The sequence below is a fragment of the Eschscholzia californica genome, unplaced genomic scaffold (assembly GCF_041429995.1).
Source record: "Eschscholzia californica isolate CP2 unplaced genomic scaffold, dmEscCali1.0.p SCAF_4, whole genome shotgun sequence".
NCBI classification, from domain to species: Eukaryota; Viridiplantae; Streptophyta; class Magnoliopsida; order Ranunculales; family Papaveraceae; genus Eschscholzia; species Eschscholzia californica.
Window position 1 is genome coordinate 53,715,173 of NW_028238461.1, and position 21,794 is coordinate 53,736,966.

Consider the following 21,794-nt stretch of genomic DNA (forward strand, 5'->3'; position numbering starts at 1 on the left):
ACCATATTCTTCATTACTCTGTTATTGAGCTCTAACCAAGTGGCCTATAAAATAACAGGAGGGATGCGCATAAGGATGAAAGATTTCCTATCTGTTACCTTTTTTTTATTCCACTCTATTAAAATTTGAGAGATGGAATAGATTGTTCGTAACGAAACGTTGGGAGAGATTAATTGACTCCTAAATTTTAGAAGTGAAGGGGCAGGTAAGGAAGAGGTTTGTTGATGATTCCCAATTAGACTTGCAAAGAGAACATCTGTTAGGAGCCGTGGAGCCTCTCTTGATGATATTATCCATGGTGTGTAACCACATCATGCACTATAGCCCATAAAAGGAAGGAGACGTTCAAGGGGATAACCTTGTTCCAAAACCATTATGGTATATATTATTTGAACTTGAGCTAGCTAGAGAGGATGGTGTTGCTTATTGTTTAATTAAGCTTTTGGGACAAAGATTTAACTGTAAATCCTTACTCTAAAACTTATCTGCCATTAAAGCGAGTATGAAGGTCCTTAGAGGGATATCATCTTAAACTTAATTACCTATCGTTAAAGCACTTTAGAGTGTTTCTGTTAATGATGGTGAAAAGTTATCCTTCCGGGAAAAAATGTGGCTAGATGCCGCTGCTTCGTAAACATCCTTACTGTACCTTTGGAAGAAATCTTAAACGAAGAGCTTTTACTTATCGAGCATCCAAATTAAATGGACAGGGATTTTAGAATGGCAACTAGTTTGTCATTGTCTCTAGCATATCAGCTTCATATCTTCTAAACCGGTTAAGTACATTTGTCACCTCTATCAAATTATGTTAGTTCATTCTCGTTTAAATCTCTCTACGATCACTTAGAGGTACAAACTTCTCCTTCAGATTCTTGTTTAGCTTTTCCTACGGGCAAGATTTGGAACAAATTCATTCCCACGAAGATCTTCTCCTTCCTTTGGGCTCTATGGGAAAATCAATTCCTACTACGGATATTCTTCGAAAAAAAGGTATGATTATGCTTAACCAATGCGATCTTTGTTTATTAGAGGAAGAATCCAACAACCTTTTATTCTTAAAGTGTCAGATTTAGTCAAAATTTTCAAATCATACCCGCCACATCAGCTGGTAACTTCTTTTGTCAAATCTTTTGTGATTCTAACATTTCCTTTATGCAAAAGATTATGGTACAATCTTTGTGGTGGATCGATGTAGGATTTTACTTCTTGTACAACGGTTGATGAAGTTTTCTTTGGTTCCAAAAGAGTGAAAAAAGTTTGATCATAAATTTTTCTAATCTCACTAGTGTACTCCTTATGTTATTATTTGCACTTTACGGTTGGAAAAGAAAGAGAGGATCTTCAATGAAAAGTTTAGAAGAACCCAACATTTGATCATCTAGAGTTACCTTTTGGATTGGAACTACTCCATTCTCATATTTAGTTTTCCGGAAATGATAGATGTACGATTAAGAATATGGAAAAAATATCCAGATCTAGGTGGCAGTCTTGGAAATGAGAATTGAGATTGTGGTGTTTAATGCTACTCCTTATTCCCAAGACTGCCCCATAGGATTTGACGGACTTTTAATTGTATATATAGCATTTCTCTTAGTTTTCGATTGACAAGTTTTGATTTCCATGTTTTTATCATTTTGTTTGTTCGACTTCTTTTAAATGACTACTTTTAACCATCTTTGTTTTTTCAATGAAATTACCATTATCCAAAAAAAAAAAGTTGTAATACTGTAGTTTGGAACATCTTATTTACAGCCTATTCCTGTAATTTGAAACTCTTTTTAAATTTATTGAGGGGCGAAGAAATATTTCTCAAGTAATATCTTTTTGGAACACTTGACACCCTGATTTGATCAAATGTATCGCTTAATTTAAGTCTAATTGCAGTTCTACAGTCCCATAACGTTCTGATATATACCAATTATGACTCCCCTCCTACATTAGGCAAAGGACATAAGCCATGTTAAATTTAGAGTAGATATTTATTAACGTGTATATATACTGACCCGGTCCCATGCGAAAAATTCAATCTTATATGAACATCTCTTGTAAATTGTTGGGGATTCTCTGTTTGTATATTGAAGTACATTTTTAGGCAGTACAAAATACTTTGTAGATAGAGATATCGAACAAACATAAAGAACATAATTTTCGTTCATCAAATTGATTAAAAAAAAATATCAAGAAACCATCAATTTTACCAAGCAAATTCAAAAGGCTATATGGAGGGATTTGAACAGTAGAATAAAAAAGAATGTTTTTTAGATATGAAAATCGACTTAGTAACTACTAATTACTAGGGCATCCATCCTTACTTCAAATCATCCCTTAAATCATATAATAAGTGTGGTCCATGCATCCTATTGAAGAACAGATGTATCCTTACTTCAAATCATCCCTTAAATCAAATGTATCCTTACTTCAAATCATCCCTTCGCCGGAGTGGTTTGTTCTTGAAGAACAGATCTCGGTCTGTTCTTAATTAAGTAATTCTTGTATTTAACAAATTCTCGGTCTGTTCTTCATTGAACAGACCACTCCGGCGAAGGTCTCCCTTCGCCGGAGTAATTTTAGAGAGAGAGAGATGAAGAGAGAAAAAAAGATTTAGTTTGAAGGTCGTCGGTCGGCGACCTCTGCCGGAGAAGGTGATGAGGTGGCGTAACAGCTGATGTGGCGTGAGTTGGCAGAGAGAGAAAACATGATGGAGGAGAGAGAGTGACGGTGTTATAACGGAAGGAGGTCATATGAGTATTTCTCGTAAAGTAAGGGGCCAGGCGGGAAGCTGGTCACAAAATTGGGGGCCATTAGGGAAATAACCCTATCATATACCAAAACAACTCATCCTCTGAGCATGACTCATCCTGTTAACTGTAACTTTTTGTCCAAATAAGCATGGGTGAGCATTTATTTTGTTATATTAATTTGTATTTATTTTGTGGGTTAATTTGACATTGACCCCCATTTATAATGTGATATTAGGACTTCACCCCCAAAATCAAAACTGTTTAGGCGTTAACCCCCAATTGGCCTTTTTCCGTCAATTACACGTTAACTGGTCAGTGTGTGAGTCACACGCGTGAGTCGTGACCAAACTACCCCTCGTACCACCCTCCATCTAATCTAACGGTCTCCATTCCATCTCCCGATGAAGGGTCCAGATCTAACCGAGATTTTTTTAATCTATGAAATCCAAATTTCAACTGCCTACTACCCGCGAGAAACGTTTGGGGTCCTTAGTTCCATTTCTTCCTCATCGAACCAGGTAAACCCTAATCTGATTTTGAGCTCGATCATCATGATTCTAAACGAAATCGTTAGGGCTTTCTTCTTGAATCACTTGTAAAGTATTTTCCTCATTTGATTCTTCCCTTTGCAGCTCGTTTTGACTGAAGAAATAGCTTTCTCTCTCTAGCCCTAAGTCTGAACTACCATCAATGGAGAGAGGACGAAAGTCCAACATTTCTTTGTAAGTACTAATCAACCTAAGTATAATGTTATTTAGCATGTATATTATGATGGGTTTAAGGTGAAATAGGTTAAATGTTCATAGAAATGGCTAAATGTTCATCAAAAGGTTAAATGTTCATAGAAATGGCTAAATTTTCATAAAAATGGTTTCTTACACTCTGTTTGTCTTAGTTGTATATCATAGAAGGGTTTCTAGACACTTTCCATTATATCATATAAGGGTTTTTAGGCTCTATTTATGTTTTTTTAGGCTCTGTTTAGGGTTTTTAGGCTCTGTTTAGGGTTTTTAGGCTCTGTTTTGGTATTTTAGGCTCTGTTCATATTATTGTGTCTCATGTTCTTGTCATATAAGAGTCTGCTTCTTTTGTCAAGAGTCATATAAGACTCTACTTCATGTACTTGTTGATTTTTATGATTATATGCTATCATCTGTTCATGTCTTTAGGCCTAGCAGAGAACTTGGCAAAAGAATGTTGGTGGTAAATTATGATGGTCATTGGAAGAGCTATATTTTTCCTAAAAAACATTATTGGACTTGTGAAGACTATATGAGTGGTAAAATTGCCTTAATTCCAAATGTTGATAGTGATGAGCTTAACATAATTGACTTGGTTCAAGGGATGGTAAGTAGGGACAAAGATCTAGTTGGGCATGACATGAGCTTTTTTTACTTGAAAGAGGGTATTATCTGTAAAGTTGTTAAAGAAGCAGATTTGCTAACATGGTGGATTGAAGGGGACCTTGAATCAAGAGGTAGAGCACAGTTGTTTCTTGAGCACAATCCACCACTCAACTCAACTCCAGTTGGACAGGGTATAAAAAGAGTGAAGAAGAGGACCCCTTGCTTATTGAGTTCTAGTGCTGTTAGGAAGAAATTATATCAAACATCAAGTCCTATCAAGGATAAGATTGAGGTCAGTCAAGTTTCTAGGGTGGAAGAACAGAGCAACATAGTTATTGATTTGGTTGGTAGTCAAGAAGTGGCAGACAGTGGAAGAAAGGATAAGGGAAAGAAGAAAGTTTATGATGTCAACTCAGAGTTTGCTGATCTTATTGAAGAAGAGTTAGATGATATGCCCAACTTGGATGGTATTGATCCCAATGTTACAGAGTCCATTATAGAACCAAATTTGACAAATGAAAGTAATGTGACTCTTGAACCTCAAATCCCTCAAGACCCTCAGACTGAGGGTTTGCCAGATGAGTTGGATGATCTCCCTGTAGAAGATAGTTATCTTAGTTATAATTCATCAAGTGATGATGATTATGACCCAAGTAAGGACAGTGAACAGATTGAGGAAGAAGCAGATGTAGCTTTAGATGAAAATGGTTATAGGCCAAGAACTCAAGAGTTTAATGAGTTTGTGCAAGAGTCAGCCAACATTTACACCAATGAAGACTCTTTGGAGCACCAAAGGCCTGAACTTGCAAAAGATGTGCTAACAGTAGGTCTTATGTGGGACAATATACATGAAGCCAGGAAGTTCTTGAGAAGATATGTTGTTGATCAAAGATTTGAGTACAAATACATCAAAAATGAGGAGTACAGATTAAGAGCCAAATGTGTTAATGCAGCCAGTGGTTGTCCTTGGTTCTTCTATGCAAGGAAGAGTGTAAAGGACAAAGGCACAATTGTTTTGAAACAACTTGATAATAACCACACTTGTGAGCATAACTCTAGATTGAAGAACAAAATGGCTGATTGTATGTTTGTAGCTCAAGTTTTGGAGGAAACAATTAGAGCACAGAAACCAAAAAACTTTAATCCCACAAACATCAAGGCTGCAATGTGGAAAGAATTTACAGTGGAGATAAGTTATTGGACTGCTTGGAGAGCTAGGTCCATAGCTCTTGAGAGGATATTTGGTAACTATGAGGATGGTTACAAAATGGCACCTGCCATGTGCATGAACTTGCTTGCTGCTAACCCTGGCTCTATGGCTACATGTGCAAGGTCTGATTTTGATCACACTTTCAAAAACTTGTGCATTGCATTTAAGCCATTTTTAGATGGTTTTGTGAAGGGTTGTAGGCCTGTTATTGGGTTGGATGGCTGCTTCTTGAAAGGGAAGTATGGTGGTGTGTGTTTGTCTGCAACTGCCTTGGATGGGAATAATGGGTTGTATCCATTGGCCATCTACATCTGCAAGTCAGAGAGCTTTGAAACTTGGTATGACTTCTTAAGACAACTAGGTGAACATGTAAGAGTGCATCCAAAATTACTAACTTTTATCTCTGATAGGCAAAAGGGGTTGATAGAGGCTGTTGCACAACTATTTCCTAACAATCCTCATAGATTTTGCTTTAGGCACATGTATAAGAATTTCAAGAAGTCTTATGGTGGTCAGAATCTTATGCATTTGGCTTGGGGTGCAGCCAAGGCATATAAAAGAGAAGATTATCAATTGTGGGCAGATCAATTGAAGAAAGACAATGAAGCTGCATATCTTTGGTTACATAGGTGTGATGTTAGTTCATGGAGTAGAGCTTTTTTTGATCAAGGAACTAAGTGTGAGCATATTACCAATAATCTTTCAGAGAGCTTCAATAGTTGGATAGGAGACTTGAGAGACTTACCATTGTCATCTATGATAGATAAGTTTCACTTGATGATGATGTCTTTGCTATATGAGAGAAGGAAAATAGCTAGACAGTGGGATCCCAATGGGATTGTACCAAGAGCCAAGAGGGTAATAGATGGGTATCAAAAGAGCATAAGCAAGTTTAGAATCCAAGGAGCCAGTGACCATCTTTTCAATGTGTATGAGGTAAATACTGCAAATAGATGGACTGTGAACTTGGCTAACTTGAGTTGTTCCTGTTGTGTATGGGATCTTACTGGAATCCCATGCATTCATGCTGTCCCTATCATCATGCAAACTAGGAGATCATGGGCAGAGTAAGAGCTTATAACTTATAACTTTTTTGACAATTCTTTAACCATTTGTAGTTTAAGATTACATTACAACATGTGTAAACCTTTTTAACATTTCTTATAACTTCATTGATAGATTTTGTAGTGATTATCACAAGGTAAGTACTTACCTAATTGCATATGGTGGATTTATAACTCCAATGAAGCAAAGCAAAGACTGGGGTGAAGTAAGTGTTGCTAATGATTGCTTTTTTCTTTGATGAATATTACTTTGTTATTTGGTTAATCTTGTCCTAATGATTGTTTATGTGATGTGTTGGTTAATCTTGTCCTAATGATTGTTTATGTGATGTGTTGGTGGTGTTTGTAGTCAATGTATGAAGTGCTTCCACCCATCATAGTTAGGCCAGCTGGGAGGCCAAAGAAGCAAAGGAGGAGAGGTGTAGATGAAGGACCTTCCAGCCAGAAGAAGCCAAAGAAGTGCAAGAGATGTGGTGGTGTGGGTCACAACAGTAGGACCTGCAAGGGTGGGCAATCACAACCACAAAGACCCCCACCAACTCTGCCTAGGGGAATGAATGGTGCTACACCATCTACACAACAGTCCACCACCACTCAGCCATCAACATCCACAACCCAACCATCAACATCCACAGCAAATCCAGGATGCAGGACATTCTTTGGCAGGTCACCAACAATACCAATGAACCAAGTGTTTAGGCCTTCTAAGTTACAACCAAGAAAAGCAGGGAAGGAGTAATTAGGTTGGGTTTATCATTTTGATCATTTTGTGAAGAACATACTTATAGATTTTGCTCTTTTTTTTATGGAAATATGGTTATGTTTAGATAGTTGATCATTTTGTGAAGAGCATTAGGTTGGGTTCATCATTTTGTGAAGAACAGTAGGTTTGAAAACTAAGGAAGATGTGTTAGGTATCTAACAGGAACTATGTTAAGTCTTGTTAGGTTTATGTAACATGTACTTTTGGAGCTATAAAAGTTGGGTATGTTTTGAATCTTAGTTTTTTTGTAAAGTTCAAACCTTTTGAATGTGAGTTGCTACAAATGTCTAATCTTTAACTTCTAACTTATTCAATATCATCTTCATACATACATACTTGGGTACCCTACATACTTCAAAGTTTTACATTGTTAAACTTGTTACAAAACTCTTCAAGAGTAGTTGTTATCACTATTTGAGCTTGAGAATGGTTACTTTGCTTCTGTCCTTGGTTCTTATTCATCGGGCAATCTTTCTTCCAGTGACTTGGATCTCCACAACCATAGCAACCCACGACTCGATGTTGTTTCACACGTTGAGTTTGATATTCAAGCATGGCTTCATCTAGCCACTGAAAAGATTCACATTTGAGGTATTGGCATCTTAAATACTTTCTTCCGGGGTTTCTTGAAGTACTCGACACCATCACTTTTCGAATGCCATCACAATTTCTCTTCGTGCATGCGGAGTAAAGAAAGGGGCAACTTAGAGCTACATGAGCCTTCATCTCACAAATTTGACACATGACTTCCTGAAAACGAAAATTGCACAAAACAGTTGAGATAACACCCCACTGTAAATACGATAATTAGGGAAGGACCCCCAACCGAAAATAGAGGATAACAGTGTATACCTCAGATGATGAACTACACTTAGCTCCTCCTGCCATGGTTTTCGAAACAATGAACACAATTTAAGGTTTCAACCCTCCCAAAACTTCATCATCCATCGATTGAATCTCTTGTTTTTTATAAGCTTTTAGGGTTGTTACCGTTGGGAGCTTTTGGGGGTAGTTTTGGGAAACATAATTCAACAGCTATTTTAAAATATTCAATCTGGACCGTAGATCGGGAGATGGAATGGAGACCGTTAGATTAGATGGAGGATGGTACGAGGGGTAGTTTGGTCACGACTCACGCGTGTGACTCACACACTGGCCAGTTAACGTGGAAAAGACGGAAAAAGGCTAATTGGGGGTTAACGCCTAAACAGTTTTGATTTTGGGGGTGAAGTCCTAATATCACATTATAAATGGGGGTCAATGTCAAATTAACCCTTATTTTGTCTCACTCAACAACACAAATTCCATTTTGTTATATAAATTTAGAAATCCTATTGATCCTTTCATCAACTTTTCTACCGATTGAAACATTTTAGTAGGAAACAAGATTTATCTTCAAAATTAGTTAGAAATTGCTTTTTGCATCCTTATTATAGTTGTTTGTTAGCACAACTTGGGGATTAATAGGTCGGATTTCGGGTAAGTTGCATGGTTGTATCTAATTAGATATTAATTTCTTATCTTCATATCTTATATTTTATCGATAAGAAAAATAAACTTCTATTTCTCCACTAAAAATCGTAATTACTTTTTATCATTTTCACAAGATTAGATGTCATTCTAGATGGGATAGATGGCGATCAAAAAAATTTGACCGAGAATTTAGCCAAAACTCCCTAAGAAATTATGACTTTGGTTAAAAAAGATACATCAAAGTTTTTTAGGCTTCACCTCCCTGGTGACAATTATGTAATTTTCTATTTCAGTGAAAAGACCAACCTAACCCTAGTCTAAGAAAATACCTTGCAAACACCTTGCACTGCCTTGCAAACACTTTGCACTGCATTGCAAATGCCTTGCAGAGCCTTGCAAACACCTTGCATGATTTTTGCAAACACCTTGGATAACCTTGCAGAGCCTTGCGAACACCTTGCATGACTTTTGCAAACACCTTGCATAACCTTACAAACACCTTGGAGAACCTTGCAAACACCTTGCAGACTTTGTAAACACCTTGGATAGCCTTGTAAACACCTTGCACTGCCTTGCAAACACCTTGCAGAGCCTTGCAATGAGCTTGCAGTGCCTTGCAAATAACTTGCACAGCCTTGCAAACACCTTGCAAATAGTTTGCAAATTAGTTTTTGAATTGATTTAACATTGAATTTGTTACAAATTATTATATTTTGTCTAATAGAATGTTGTATCAAAAAACTAGCTAAACCCCTTACAAAATCATAATAGTCATTTTATAAGCTCTAGTACCATCTTTTTATATTTCTTCGAAAAACTTCCAAAGCTTTCATGAAATTTTCAATTTGAACATAAGCCCTTATCATGATTGTCCAAGAATAAACATTCTCACGGCCATTTTCATCAAACAACTTTATAGCTATTTCAACCAACCCAAATCTTGTATAACTAACTACATTGCATTCCGAGCAACAAGATCTCTTTCAAGCATTTTATCAAACACATTCCTTGCATCAACTATACTTCCACAACTTCCATATAAACATCAAAACATCATAACTAACATAGCAAACAAATTACTTCAATCCTAAATAATGAAAACTTGAAAATTGCAACTTTTTCTCTCTAGAATTCTTCACAAAAAATTAACTCAAAACCTTCAAAATCATCTTCAAACAATTAAAGAGATCCAATTACAAAAACCTAAAATATATTGAAGATAAAAAAATTCAGGAAATCGTTTTCGACCTTATAGAATCAACTCGGGAAAATTGTCCAATCCACCACGCTCATTTGATTTTTCTTCATTGATAGAAAACAACTTCCTAGTTTATTAGAAATTTGTTTTTTTGGTATTTTTCATCATACAAAGGGTAATTCTGACCTTAAAAATGTGAGTGCTTACAAGATTGTCCTCCAAGAACCTTTTGAAAAGTTATTTGAAGCCTAGCTCTTTAAAAAGATGAGATGTCTTTTTAACCAAAAAAATCCGAAAATTGGGCCTTCGGCCCAATTTCCTGTTTTACTTTTATGAAATTTCAAAAAGATCTTAATTTTAGCAAAATAAATACGAGGATAAATAAACTCCGTAGAGATGCATCAGGATATCTCCCTTTAATAATTTCAATATTACTTTTTGTGTTTTTTCCATCCCGTCAAGAAATATCTTTTAAAAGGTGGGTGTTACGAGAAAATAAAGAAAATTTTCAGGGTGCAAAGTTTTGGACGGAAACAAAAGTAATTTTGAACTTTTTGTTTCCTCCAAACACCCAAACCCTTATAATTTTCAGCTTCTTCCCTCTTCTTCCTTGCCCACTACCAGTCTACCACCATCAACAAGGACGGAATTAGAACTAAAGATCAAGGGGGGTCAAATTCGAAAAGAAACAGAGAAGTCTTAAAACTAAGTTTAAAATTTAAAATATATGTTGTCTCAAGGGGTTGACCCCGAGTCACTTATTAGATCATAACCACGCAATCCAACCAAAAAGGCTTCAACACTTTGTTGCTGGTTCTAACCTATTATTTGTACTAATACTGTAATCCTTATGATTATGGTTGTACATTAAGTCACCAAGGCTAGGTCGAGGGGGGCCATGGCCCCCTCAGACCTAGCTGTAGTTTCGTCCATGACCATCAACTCCAACGACTTCCATTACAAATTCCGGCACTTCCACCATCTCTGGCGACACATATTCTTCTCTTATCTTTCCTCTCTCTTTCTCTCTCTCTCTCTCTCTGTCTCTCTCTCTCTTTTCTCTATCTCATCTCTCTTTCCTCTCTCTTTTGTCTATTTCCTGCGAAAGGGATGAGCCCCTTTGCGCCCCTTCACCTGAGATAGAGAAAGAGAAGAGAAAGAGAAAAGAGGGAGAAGAGAAAGAGAAAAGAGGGAGAAGAGAGAGAATATGAGACTCCGGCGAGTTTTGTAGGTCGGTGACTATACAGGCGACATAAAATATAGGGTGTGTTTGGGAGGAGATGTTTTGTTTTCCGCCTTTTGATATTTTATTCTCCGGATTTTTTTCTTATTTCCCTAAAACGTCGACCCTTTAAAAATTCAAATTGCATATGTTCTCTTGAAGAAATTCAAATTTCACATTTATAAGCAATAGTTGGCCTCTTAATAGTGGACCTGTCTTCTCGCCATGCCCAGTTAAAGATTACACCAGCCCAACATGATTCGTACCATCTGGAATATCAAAACACTTGCGGACACTATTTTTGTGGTCCAAAAGTGTCTATGGTTGGGCAACTTGTGTTTCTTTATGTGGGAAGTTGTATAGGCTAACAGGGTTTATACCCTGTCTGAACACAATCGCATTAAGTCGAAACGAACACGAAATGGTGGTAACGGTGGTGACAACAATGGTACTGCCGTGCTGCAACGGACAAACAGTAGAGTAGTTGATGGTGGTGATTCTGCAGATGAGAAACAAATAGGCCGGTCACCAGTTCCTCTGGTCTCTTTTTTTTCTTCTTCTGTGATATTCAGACGTGATGTTTTCTGCGACTTGGAAAAGTCTAGTTTTGGTGGTGCCTATATCGCTGTGTTTACTTGGTACAACCATTGTGTGCCCTTAACACTTCCCATTTCATTTTTAACCAATTCTTCACAAAAGATGAAGAATGAACAATCAAATGGAATCAGAAACATCAACTGAGCCAAGAATATATATATATATATATGGCAGTTTCAGGTAAGAAGAAAATAAACAGGAATCGTACTTTGTGATTTTGTTGTCTATTGATATAATTATCTCAAGCTTTTATTCTCCCTCCTCTCAGTGAGGGACTTTTAAGAAGTTTTAACAACCCAACCAACAATCATAAATATTTTGGAGCGTCGGATTTTTATCGTGTCCTTGTTCTATGAATGTATCATTGTATGATGACATGAAGTATGTTTCATCACAAAAAGAATTTCAGATCTTCTGCTACCTGGTGTCGGTGATATTGTATGTGCCGTGGTGATAAATAATCTTCGTAGATAAACATTTTTCGTGCAGTTCCTCCTCGAAACTTGGACCTATAGTCATGGAGGAAACATCTTTAGCCTTCAGCTTCAATATTTGCATCAACTCTATCCACTACATAAACACAGAGGAGAACAGAAGTATAATTGTTAGAAATTTAGACACAAACATGACTCTGACAGAATTCTCGTCGAAAGAGATTACCCATTGTTCACAACATAACAGATCAAACTAATACCAATTTTTAGTCTGGGTAGTTGAAAGGAAGAGAAGAAACTGAGTAAAAGAACTGGTGAAGAGAATATAGTGCAAGCGAAGAAACGTCTATAAAACACAGAAGCAGAAGTCCATACAAAATTATATTTGTAAATATACTCACATTTTATAAATCAGGTCACGCCCATCTTTACCGTTTGCGTGCAATCATCTTTAATACGAGGATTCCCCTTGACCAAATTCATTGATGTGGTTCTGTCGAAGTTTTGTTCGTCTAACGTGAAATCAAGTTGCTTTCCGACTGACTTGAAAAGAGAAGTTCGTTTCAACCTTAACCGATATGGAGGAGAAGGCTGGCCCGTTCCTCCGTTACTATGACAATCAGCAGTCTTGAACAAACTTGAAGTTGTAGCTTCAGAATGTTCTTGGTTATTTGCAGGTTTTTCGTTTACTTCAGGAGTGCATAAACTGAGCTTAGGTTCTACTCTATCTGTTTGCTCTCTTCCTGCTGGGGGCAACGGTGAACAAAAAGCTTCCCTTTTTCTTTTTCTAAATATGGACGGAGTATTTGGGAAGGTCTTAGCAGCATTCTTCAGTATAGATTCTGGGGTTTGCCCACTCTCGATACTACCCTTAGTAGAAACGGGAGTGAAGTAACTGTTAGCTGACATATCAGAACTTGAGCTATAAGTCTTCTGCCTGAAGCAACATGTCTTTACAATATTGGGATCCAAAGGAATACCGTAATTCTCTAACTGTGGCGGTTCATAGTATAAAGAACCAAATTTTGCAACCTCAGTCTGTCTAATAGTTCCATCAACTGGATCAATTTCCCCAATTTTACTTTTCGCTGACTTCGGTGTTGAATAAGAATTGCTATCTACATCTAGTGTTGACGTATTTGTTTTCCCCTTAACATTATTTGGATTTGTGAGGCCAACTACTTGAACACCTGCTGAATCATCTTTAGCTAGAAAGTGTGGAGTAGTTGATCTTAATTTATCTTTGCAGTCTTCTTCAACTTTACACAAATCTTCAGTTTCCGAAGTTTGGGTAGTTAATTTATTCGAACAGGCAGAAAACTTTCCTGTGATTTTTTGTCTCGAAATGTCTTTGGCAACACTTTCAGCAGGTTTCGGGACAGGTGGAAGTTCTCCAGTAGCTAAATAGAAATTTAACTTTTTCTTCAAAGAACTATTCCAGTGATTCTTAATTGAGTTGTCTGTCCTGGATGTACAAAAGATTGACTGTTAACATTATTAAAAAAAAAAAATACTAGATTCGTACATGTAGATGTACATGTACCAAAACATGTACAATTCCATGCTTAATTCTAGTTTATCCTAAGTGTTTAATGTCACCTTAAATTCTTCTGTTTAGATTAAAAAAATCGGTAACTACTATTCTGAGAATCTCAGCACATTGAACAGTGAACACTACCTGCCAGGCAAGACTCTAGCAATCTCAGCCCATTTATTCCCATATACCCGGTGGGCATTCATCACTGCTAGTTCCTCCTCGGGGGTCCAAGCATCTTTTTTTATCATGGGGTTTAAATGATTATGCCACCTGAAAAAATTCAAACTATTGTGAAGAGGAACTACAAGGCAACAAAATCAATACAGAATAAACAACAGAAACTATTTTGAGTGAATTAGTTGAAAATTCCAAGCTGGATAGAATTCAAGATGTCAAACGATATATGTACACGCCAGCAGGTGACACCACTAAGTCAGTTTCTTCGTTCGAAGTCTGCCCATGAAACAATTATCGCCAACAAAGTGCAGCTGAATGCTCTAAAGATGATTCTAACATCCAGCTATACCATATTCTTAACTATAAAAGCATTAAAAAATTTCCCTTGGGCTTGTAGAATATATTGTTTTTTTTTCACTAAATAAGGCAGTAATATGAAGGAAGGAATAAATACAGCGTATAAGAAACCAGCTGTATGGATGTCATATGGGTTGAATAGAACTAAATACATAAAGAGATACTTACAACATGGCATAAAGAGCTAGCTAAAATATAAAATCTTAGTTGGACTCTTATCAAGTGAAATAATTTTAAAAAGTCGTGCTGGAAAAGAAAACAAAATCAGTCTAGAAAAACTTCATTATTACTGGTATAGTAAGAAAACATACAAAAAGCAAGTAAATAAACTGAATAAAATAGCTAGCCTAATATGGTAGCTTTAGACTGATTTTGTTTACATTATCTCTTCTCGTGTGGTGTTTTTCTCCTTTGAAGTGTGCTCCGTGGACCAAATTAACAACCTGGAAATCGTCTTGTCTGGTACCACCTCAAGAGTCCAACATGGGTGCATCGAACCCATAAAATGGTCTAGGCAGGTCTATAATAATAATCTCACCCACATCATCATTGGGGAAGGATGAAGCCAGAGAGAGAGAGAACACGATGAAGTGGTTATGATAAAAAAAAAAAAAAAAAAAAAAAAAAAGGCTAATGGGTGAGGTTTAGACACTACAGTTGAACGAGTGGAAATGGAGGGGGAGAGTCTTTTCAATGCATACAAACTACAAGCATGTGTGATGTCTCTGTAATAAACTCTATGTACCTAGAAAATGAATCTAAAATATATTCCGCCATCTGAGAACAGTCTCATGGTTTCATCCAGAACATTACGAGAATATTTAGGTGGTTGTTTTAATAACAATTACAAAATTTACATTTTTGTGCATTCTATTCGTTATTATTAAAATCGATGTTGTTAATACACTTTGTACAACGGCTTCATACACGTTAAGAAAGTTTAATATGTAATGACCGTAATTCTACCTCTTACCATCTAAACGGGAGACAGACTGACAGAGTATTCATTGTTCAGACCTTCTTAATAGAGCAAGAGAAAAATGAAATGTACAGTTAACTAATTGAGCATTATGACTCGTGAGAATCTAAGGTAATCATATACTCTATATGGATAAGCCATGTTAAAGATCTACGTGCAGCAGCAAAGCCAATTTTGAAATGTAAAAGCAAATACATTCTATAGAAGAAACTAAATTAGCATACTTTATTAGACTATATCATCTTATGTTAATTACCTTTCCCGGCACTGCTTTCCTATGCGACCTGGCAAGGATTTAGCAATTACAGACCATTTAGTTGGTCCATACCTTGACACCAACTCAACAATTCTATCATCCTCCTGTAAACAAAATCAGCAACTAACTAAGACATCTAGATTTGAATAAAACTACATGTAAACATTAAAACCAACCAAAAACTTTGGCATCATACCTCCTGGGACCATGGTCCCTTAACGAGGTCTGGATTAAGAACCTTCTGCCATCTATGCAGACATTGCACTTCCGACCTATCAGGGAAAATTTCAGCTGCATTTACAATAAATTAGATCATAAGACCACCCTAATGTCCTAAAAGAATCAAGAAAAAACGGACAGCAATTAAATGGTACCCTTCCTTGACGGATACATAAAGTTGTGATTGAAGATAGTAAAGTCATCATACCACTTGAAAAGTGTTGTGCTCTAAACCTTCAAGATGGATTAGAGTAAGTAATAGGCAGTGGTTAAATATCATCCATTACCAGTTTATTGAACTTCAGTATTGGGTGAGAATTTATTGGGGTAAAAGTACTAAATAGGCTCATGAAAGATCAATGGTAGAGAAAAAGATGTCGTGTTAAAACGCGAGATATGCCAAGCGACAAGCAAAAGAATATTCAACAAGTGCAAAAAGCAACAGCAGATCTACTAGAAACTATGTGCTTTTAATTGCTAAAACAACCAAACTAACAAAGAAAAATACTAGGGAAATCAAAGAAAAGATCCTGACCTATCTTCTTCCAACTCTTTCCCTTAAATAGTTCAACAGCAGTTCTTAACGTTTCATCCTGTACAAGTTCAAGAGTAAACCAAGTGTTAAAGAGACCACATAGACTACTGAAGGACCAATGAAGTGTAAGGGACGACGAAATTAATGATGACAACTGGCTATCGTCGACAAAACTACATGCTTTGATATAAAACTACTCACTTCCTGTGGAGTCCAACCTCCTTTCGCTCGCCTGATAGGACCAGTAGTTTTCCTAAAATAAAGTTAAGAAGACAAAAAATCGTCACAAATTTAGTACAATTACACAACTCCCCAACTATAAAGATAACTGTTGGCATGTTCCGTTTTTCAAAATTAGCATGTGTAGACAAAACTACAGAAGCCGAACGTTCTCACTCTAAGAACTTACTAAAGTATTAAGAACCTGTTTTTAGCTCTAACATTAATCCTACTAACGTTACCCATATTCAAACTATATTAATTGTCTCAAGTTAATCCCATGTTCTTCTCAATGGGTCGTAGCTTTATATAAATGGATAAAACTGTACCAAATAATTTCAAAAATCAACAAATATAAGATACCCAAATCCCTTACCAAGTTTACCCAGAATCTAATATTCCATATCAGTACATTTAGCTAATTAAAATGTAATAAATCTGACTACTAGTACTTTTGAGATTGGGCTGGGGAAGTAGCAGTGGTGCTGCAAATTCCAGGCGACTTCAACGCGACGCTACAACTACCCTCTGAAACAGAAGAGCTTGATGTTGCAGCTGATTGTTTGTTCTCAAGGCAAAGCTCCATTTTTACCTCATCCATCTCCTCCATCTATAATTATCTCCAAATTCCAGCATGCTGAGAAATATAAATTCCATTAGACCACTTCAAAATCTCAAAAACTAGTACAGAACTACATATACAAATTCAACAAACCCACAAAACTAGAACTACTAAACCAGTCTAAATCCCCAAAAACCCTAGCAACAACCTCCAATACTTTCTTATCTAAACCTTAATATAGATCATAGATCTTAGAATCTCAAAATCAGATCAAACCATTAACCACATAACAGAATAAAATAAAACTGAAGATAAGATTTAAACACGAAATTCTCTAGTTTTGACTTGAAAACTTGAAAAATTAGAGAATACAACCTAAAATTTCATGAAACTGGGGCAAAACAATCTATTCAATTGAATTTGATAAACAAAACACAGTGATAAAACAAAGATTAAGAAAACGAGATTTAGGCCAATTAAACAACAATTAACGTAATCTCTATACCTGAAGAGAAAACGAAGTGAAGAAGTTCATCCGGCAAGGAAGATTTTTTTTTTTAGAGAGAGAAAGTGGTGTCTGTTGAAGGGGAAGGAGAGAATAAAAATGAATTAATTATTAACAACTCAGATCCAACGACGTTATCGTTTGCTTCCGTTAACTTGCCTTCTTCACATTTCAACCTTTGATTTGTTTTCTTTAAGCTTTTCTTATAACGGAATTTGACGGCGTTTATTAAGGGCGTTAAAAATCAAAAATGAAAAGTTTGAACCTCAAACGGCACTCTGAACTTCTCTGACTCTGCCCTACCCCGGGTTAAACGTCGAGCATCTTATTAGGGAAGATGATAGATCCAGGTTCTTTTATAACCGTTGGATTATATCTGATTAATATATCTAGTGGGGCCCTTTGAAATTGATGTTTCAACTAATCTGATATCTAAAGGCTTGAAACATTCGACTTGGGAGATTTTGGACGGTTGAGATTGTTTTAGGATGTTAATGATGTGGAGATGGAAACGGTCAGTTTTACCTAAAGAGTAGTTTACAAGAAAAGAATAAAAACCAACCGGATATCAACGGTTGAGATTTGGTTTTATTACCACCATTGCCATAGGATGTGGTACCATAGCAGCTCTAAAATAGTGAGTATTAGTTAAAACATGAAGATGTTGACAATTACGATAACCCACTAACAAAGTAATTAACCCGCTAATCCATCACAGATTCCTCCTCATACCACCTCAAATTGTAGACCCGTTCTCTTAAGTGGGTGGATTGAGGCGGTGTATCCGTGTAGGTATTTCTTCCCAACCTAGACGTAGAGACTTGAATTAACTCAAGTTAGACTTCACGATGTTTACTTTTATACGATGTATGCGTCTGAGGTTGGGAAGTAGTTGATCCAGACAGAAGTTTGAATTCAGACGACGAAAATCAGTTACGAAAAACGAGATCGGTCTCACATAATATCCCTACAAGTGTTTAAAAAGTTACTTGGCCTTAGAAATCCTCCACAACCCCTACATCCAAATTCACTATCAGTAAACGCCTTTAAGTATTGTTCAAAATAAACTTCTCAAAGAAATTGACTACATTATGTAATAGTATTATGATCATGACATGTTGCGAAACTGTGTAATCTTAATTTCTAAATGTGTTCCGAGTATATACATAAGCTTCTCTTCATATGTAGCTCAATAGGAGATCCTTTGTGCGGCTTGGTGGTGACGGGAACCATTAGGGTCTTGGTCCTGGGCAGCGAACAAGCATAACCAAATGCTACAGAGCGTCTACCGTCCCATACGCATTGAGATAGAGATCTGAACTGATGAATCTCATGTTAACAACTGTTTGCTCAAAAAATTCAGTATCGTTCTACAAGAGAGAAACGAGCACACCCAACAACAACAAACCTCTTCTCTCTCTACTCCTTCACTTGTTCAACCTCATGGTCTTCATGTTTGGCTTTCGATACAGAATTATAAATTGATTCAGGTGGCTCTAACCCAAACCCAACCATCTCATTAACCAATAACTCAGCTTCTTGCAACTTACCATCTTTGCAAAGAACACCAATGGTTAAACCATAACTAGCCATATTAGGAACCATTCCATTCTCCACCATTTCCTTAATCAATCTAAATGCCCTAAAAGAACTCCCTTGTTTGCAATACCCATAAATAATTGTATTATAAATCACATCATTTGGCTTCAAATTCATCTCGCTCATTGAATTAAACAATTTCATTGCATCTCTCATGTTACCCATCATACACAACCCATGTATCAAAACACCAAAAGTATAAACATCAGATTCTAAACCGGAACTCTCCATTTTCGATTTAACTTCAAACGCTTTTTCAATGTTGTTTGATTTAACAAATGCATCTATAAGAACAGTATATGTTACCTTTGAAGGAGATATTCCTCTTTGTTCCATTTCCTTAACAAGATTTGCAGCTTCAACTAAATTCCCAGCTCTACAAAACCCTGAAATTAGAACATTATAAGTAACTAAAGACACATATAGACCTCTAACTTTCATCTCATCAAGTAAACTTGAAGCTTTATCGAATTTCCCAACTTTACAAAACCCATCAATTAGAGTGTTATAAGTGATTGAATTTGGATTCAAACCAGTTTTCCTCATCTTACTAACCAATTTTTCTGCCTCAAATGGTTTCTTAACTCCACATAATCCGCTAATTAATGAATTATATGTTACGACGTTGTACACAACTTCTCTCTCAAGCATTTCATCAAACAGGATGAAGGCTTTACTCATATCACCATCTTTACAATACTGATTAATCATAGAATTATAAGTATAAATGTTTCTAACAATGCCTTTGAGTTTCATCTCCTCATAAAGCTTGAATCCATCATTTTTAAGTCCCTTTTTGAAATACCCATTAATCAGAGCTGTATAAGTGAACTCATTAGCCACTAAACCCAACTTCCCCATATTGAAGAACAATCTTTTAGCTTCTTCAATATTTCCATTTTTACAACACCCATCAATTAAAGTAGTATATAAAACAACATTTGGAGAAAACCCCATTTCTTCAAATTGAGATAAAATCTCAAATCCCTTTTTCAAATCACCAAAATCACAACAACCCTTCACCATTATTCCGAAACTATAACTATCTAATTCAATCTTACCTTTTGTTTCATGAAATACCCACCAAGCTTTTTCAAATAAACTGAACTTTAGAAGAAGAGTTAGAAGATTATTGAAAAGGTTTGATCTTGGTATAACGCCCCTATTGATCATTTGGTGAAAATAAAAGAGGGACTCATCAGGCATTTGAGATTGGATATGGGCATTGATGATTGATTCATACAGAGGAAGAAGAAGAAAAGAATTGGGAGGGTTAGAATCAAAAGGGAATTGTTGAGTTATGTATTGGAAAAGAGATGAAGGGGTGAATGATGAAGAAGATAATTTACCAGAGAGTAACTGTAGAAAGAGAGATTGAGTTTCTGCCACCATGTTTGAGGAGATTAGAATGTGGAGAAGAACAGCTGTGGATTCTTGTGTGTGTTTAAAGCCTTCTTGGGTGGAAGAATTGAAGAGGGAAAGTGCTTTCAGAGGTGGGATTTTCAACATTTTCTGAATCAAAGTTGAAGCTTGGTAGGTTGACATTATGGATTCTTCACATTCCTTCTCTCTTTACTCAGTTCACGTTCTGGTTTCATATAACTATGAACCCAAAACTCAGTAGTCTCGTACAGCAATAGTGTTTTTATACTTATGAAATTCTACAGCAATAGTGTGATTTTAGTACATTTGGTTTTAAGGTTAATTCCACTTTAGATCCCAAAAATGACCAACACATCAAAAATGACCAATTGTTTGGCCCCCTAAAGAATCTTTTTTAGGAGTCAAATTTAGGACTTTTTCATTACCTATCAGGCTATCTCTCCTACTAACACAAAATCTACAAAATTCATATTTTAGGGTTCACCAACCAAACCGTTTGACATGGTACTTTTATCGTATGTGGTAAACAGGAGGTAAACAACCACACTTCTTTTATTGTTTTATTTCAAGCAACAAACATGAACCTACACTGCTACACATATATATACATTCACTAAACGATTAACACATTAATGATGAATTCGTTTAATTGTATAAGAAAAATTCGTGTATTTGTATAAAAAAAATACAAAATTCGAAAAATGACTTATATCCTAATTTTGATTAAGTCTAGGCGTTAACTCCGCCATATTTTTACTTTGGCCTACCACCCACTAGCCAATTTTTCTTTTGTGAAACTTCTATAAATCCACCCCATTGAACGGGATAATAATAAAACTTGAGTCGGCCCCTATAGTCCCAACTCCCAAGCTTCAGACGTCCCTTTAACCAGTGTAGAACAATAACAACAATTTTAAAAGTATAAAAATATCTCCGTAATAGTCTCGATTTACATTTTAACTAAACAACAATGATACAAGGATGTAAATAAAAGTCTCACCTTAAGTCTCTATCGTACATTTGCTTTAATGCATGAGTGCTATTTGTTAATCGGACCCCTAATATTTTCCTAAATAAAACTTGAGACAGAAGTACACAAGTGAAACAATTATACTTCCCTCTATTCACATGTATTTTACTATTTTTTTTTTTATCTATTCACACATGCGAACATATAGTTTGAGCTCCACTATCCGTTAAACATTTTGAAAGGTTGATGTTTCACGAAAATTTTAAAAAGGGTTATTTTTTAAATGGTTCCCAACTTTGTGACCAGCTTCCTGTCTAGTCCCTATTTTAACAATAATTTTCGTATGGCCCCCTTTTCCGTTATCTTTAACCTTCAATTTTTTTTCTCTCTCTCTAAAAAAAAAATTTTAAGAAGTTTCGGCGGCCAGATCAGGGTCTGTTCGTCATGA

At 36.2% G+C, this 21,794-nt stretch overlaps 3 protein-coding genes across 3 annotated transcripts; 1 reads left to right on the top strand and 2 right to left on the bottom strand.

Moving 5' to 3' along the window:
- Positions 1 to 4,485: 4,485 nt before the first annotated feature.
- LOC147546172 (uncharacterized) lies at positions 4,486 to 7,360 on the top strand. Its single transcript, XM_086637339.1, has 3 exons — positions 4,486 to 6,364; positions 6,477 to 6,567; positions 6,711 to 7,360. Exons 1-3 carry the CDS (start codon positions 4,539 to 4,541, stop codon positions 7,098 to 7,100), a joined length of 2,307 nt encoding a protein of 768 aa, XP_086493465.1. The 5' UTR covers positions 4,486 to 4,538; the 3' UTR covers positions 7,101 to 7,360.
- A 4,395-nt stretch (positions 7,361 to 11,755) lies between these two features.
- LOC147546173 (transcription factor MYB3R-3-like) lies at positions 11,756 to 17,721 on the bottom strand. Its single transcript, XM_086636602.1, has 9 exons — positions 17,395 to 17,721; positions 16,780 to 16,964; positions 16,310 to 16,361; positions 16,109 to 16,166; positions 15,551 to 15,645; positions 15,355 to 15,458; positions 13,727 to 13,855; positions 12,450 to 13,513; positions 11,756 to 12,184 (listed from the first exon to the last, which is right to left on the bottom strand). Exons 2-8 carry the CDS (start codon positions 16,935 to 16,937, stop codon positions 12,460 to 12,462), a joined length of 1,650 nt encoding a protein of 549 aa, XP_086492728.1. The 5' UTR covers positions 16,938 to 16,964; positions 17,395 to 17,721; the 3' UTR covers positions 11,756 to 12,184; positions 12,450 to 12,459.
- A 649-nt stretch (positions 17,722 to 18,370) lies between these two features.
- LOC147546174 (Pentatricopeptide repeat (PPR-like) superfamily protein) lies at positions 18,371 to 20,663 on the bottom strand. The gene has a single exon (XM_086636604.1). The coding sequence runs from the start codon at positions 20,536 to 20,538 to the stop codon at positions 18,814 to 18,816; it is 1,725 nt and encodes a 574-aa protein (XP_086492730.1). The 5' UTR covers positions 20,539 to 20,663; the 3' UTR covers positions 18,371 to 18,813.
- Positions 20,664 to 21,794: the final 1,131 nt, after the last annotated feature.

Excerpts from the sequence above, each read along its gene's own strand:
- LOC147546172 (XM_086637339.1), top strand. The coding sequence starts at position 4,539 with ATGCCCAACTTGGATGGTATTGATCCCAATGTTACAGAGTCCATTATA. Across the intron at positions 6,365-6,476 it reads ACTAGGAGATCATGGGCAGA|ATTTTGTAGTGATTATCACA; the intron begins GTAAGAGCTTAT and ends CTTCATTGATAG. Across the intron at positions 6,568-6,710 it reads AAAGCAAAGACTGGGGTGAA|TCAATGTATGAAGTGCTTCC; the intron begins GTAAGTGTTGCT and ends TGGTGTTTGTAG.
- LOC147546174 (XM_086636604.1), bottom strand. The coding sequence starts at position 20,538 with ATGTCAACCTACCAAGCTTCAACTTTGATTCAGAAAATGTTGAAAATC.
- LOC147546173 (XM_086636602.1), bottom strand. The coding sequence starts at position 16,937 with ATGGAGGAGATGGATGAGGTAAAAATGGAGCTTTGCCTTGAGAACAAA. Across the intron at positions 16,167-16,309 it reads GAGGTTGGACTCCACAGGAA|GATGAAACGTTAAGAACTGC; the intron begins GTGAGTAGTTTT and ends GAACTTGTACAG. Across the intron at positions 13,514-13,726 it reads GCTAGAGTCTTGCCTGGCAG|GACAGACAACTCAATTAAGA; the intron begins GTAGTGTTCACT and ends TTGTACATCCAG.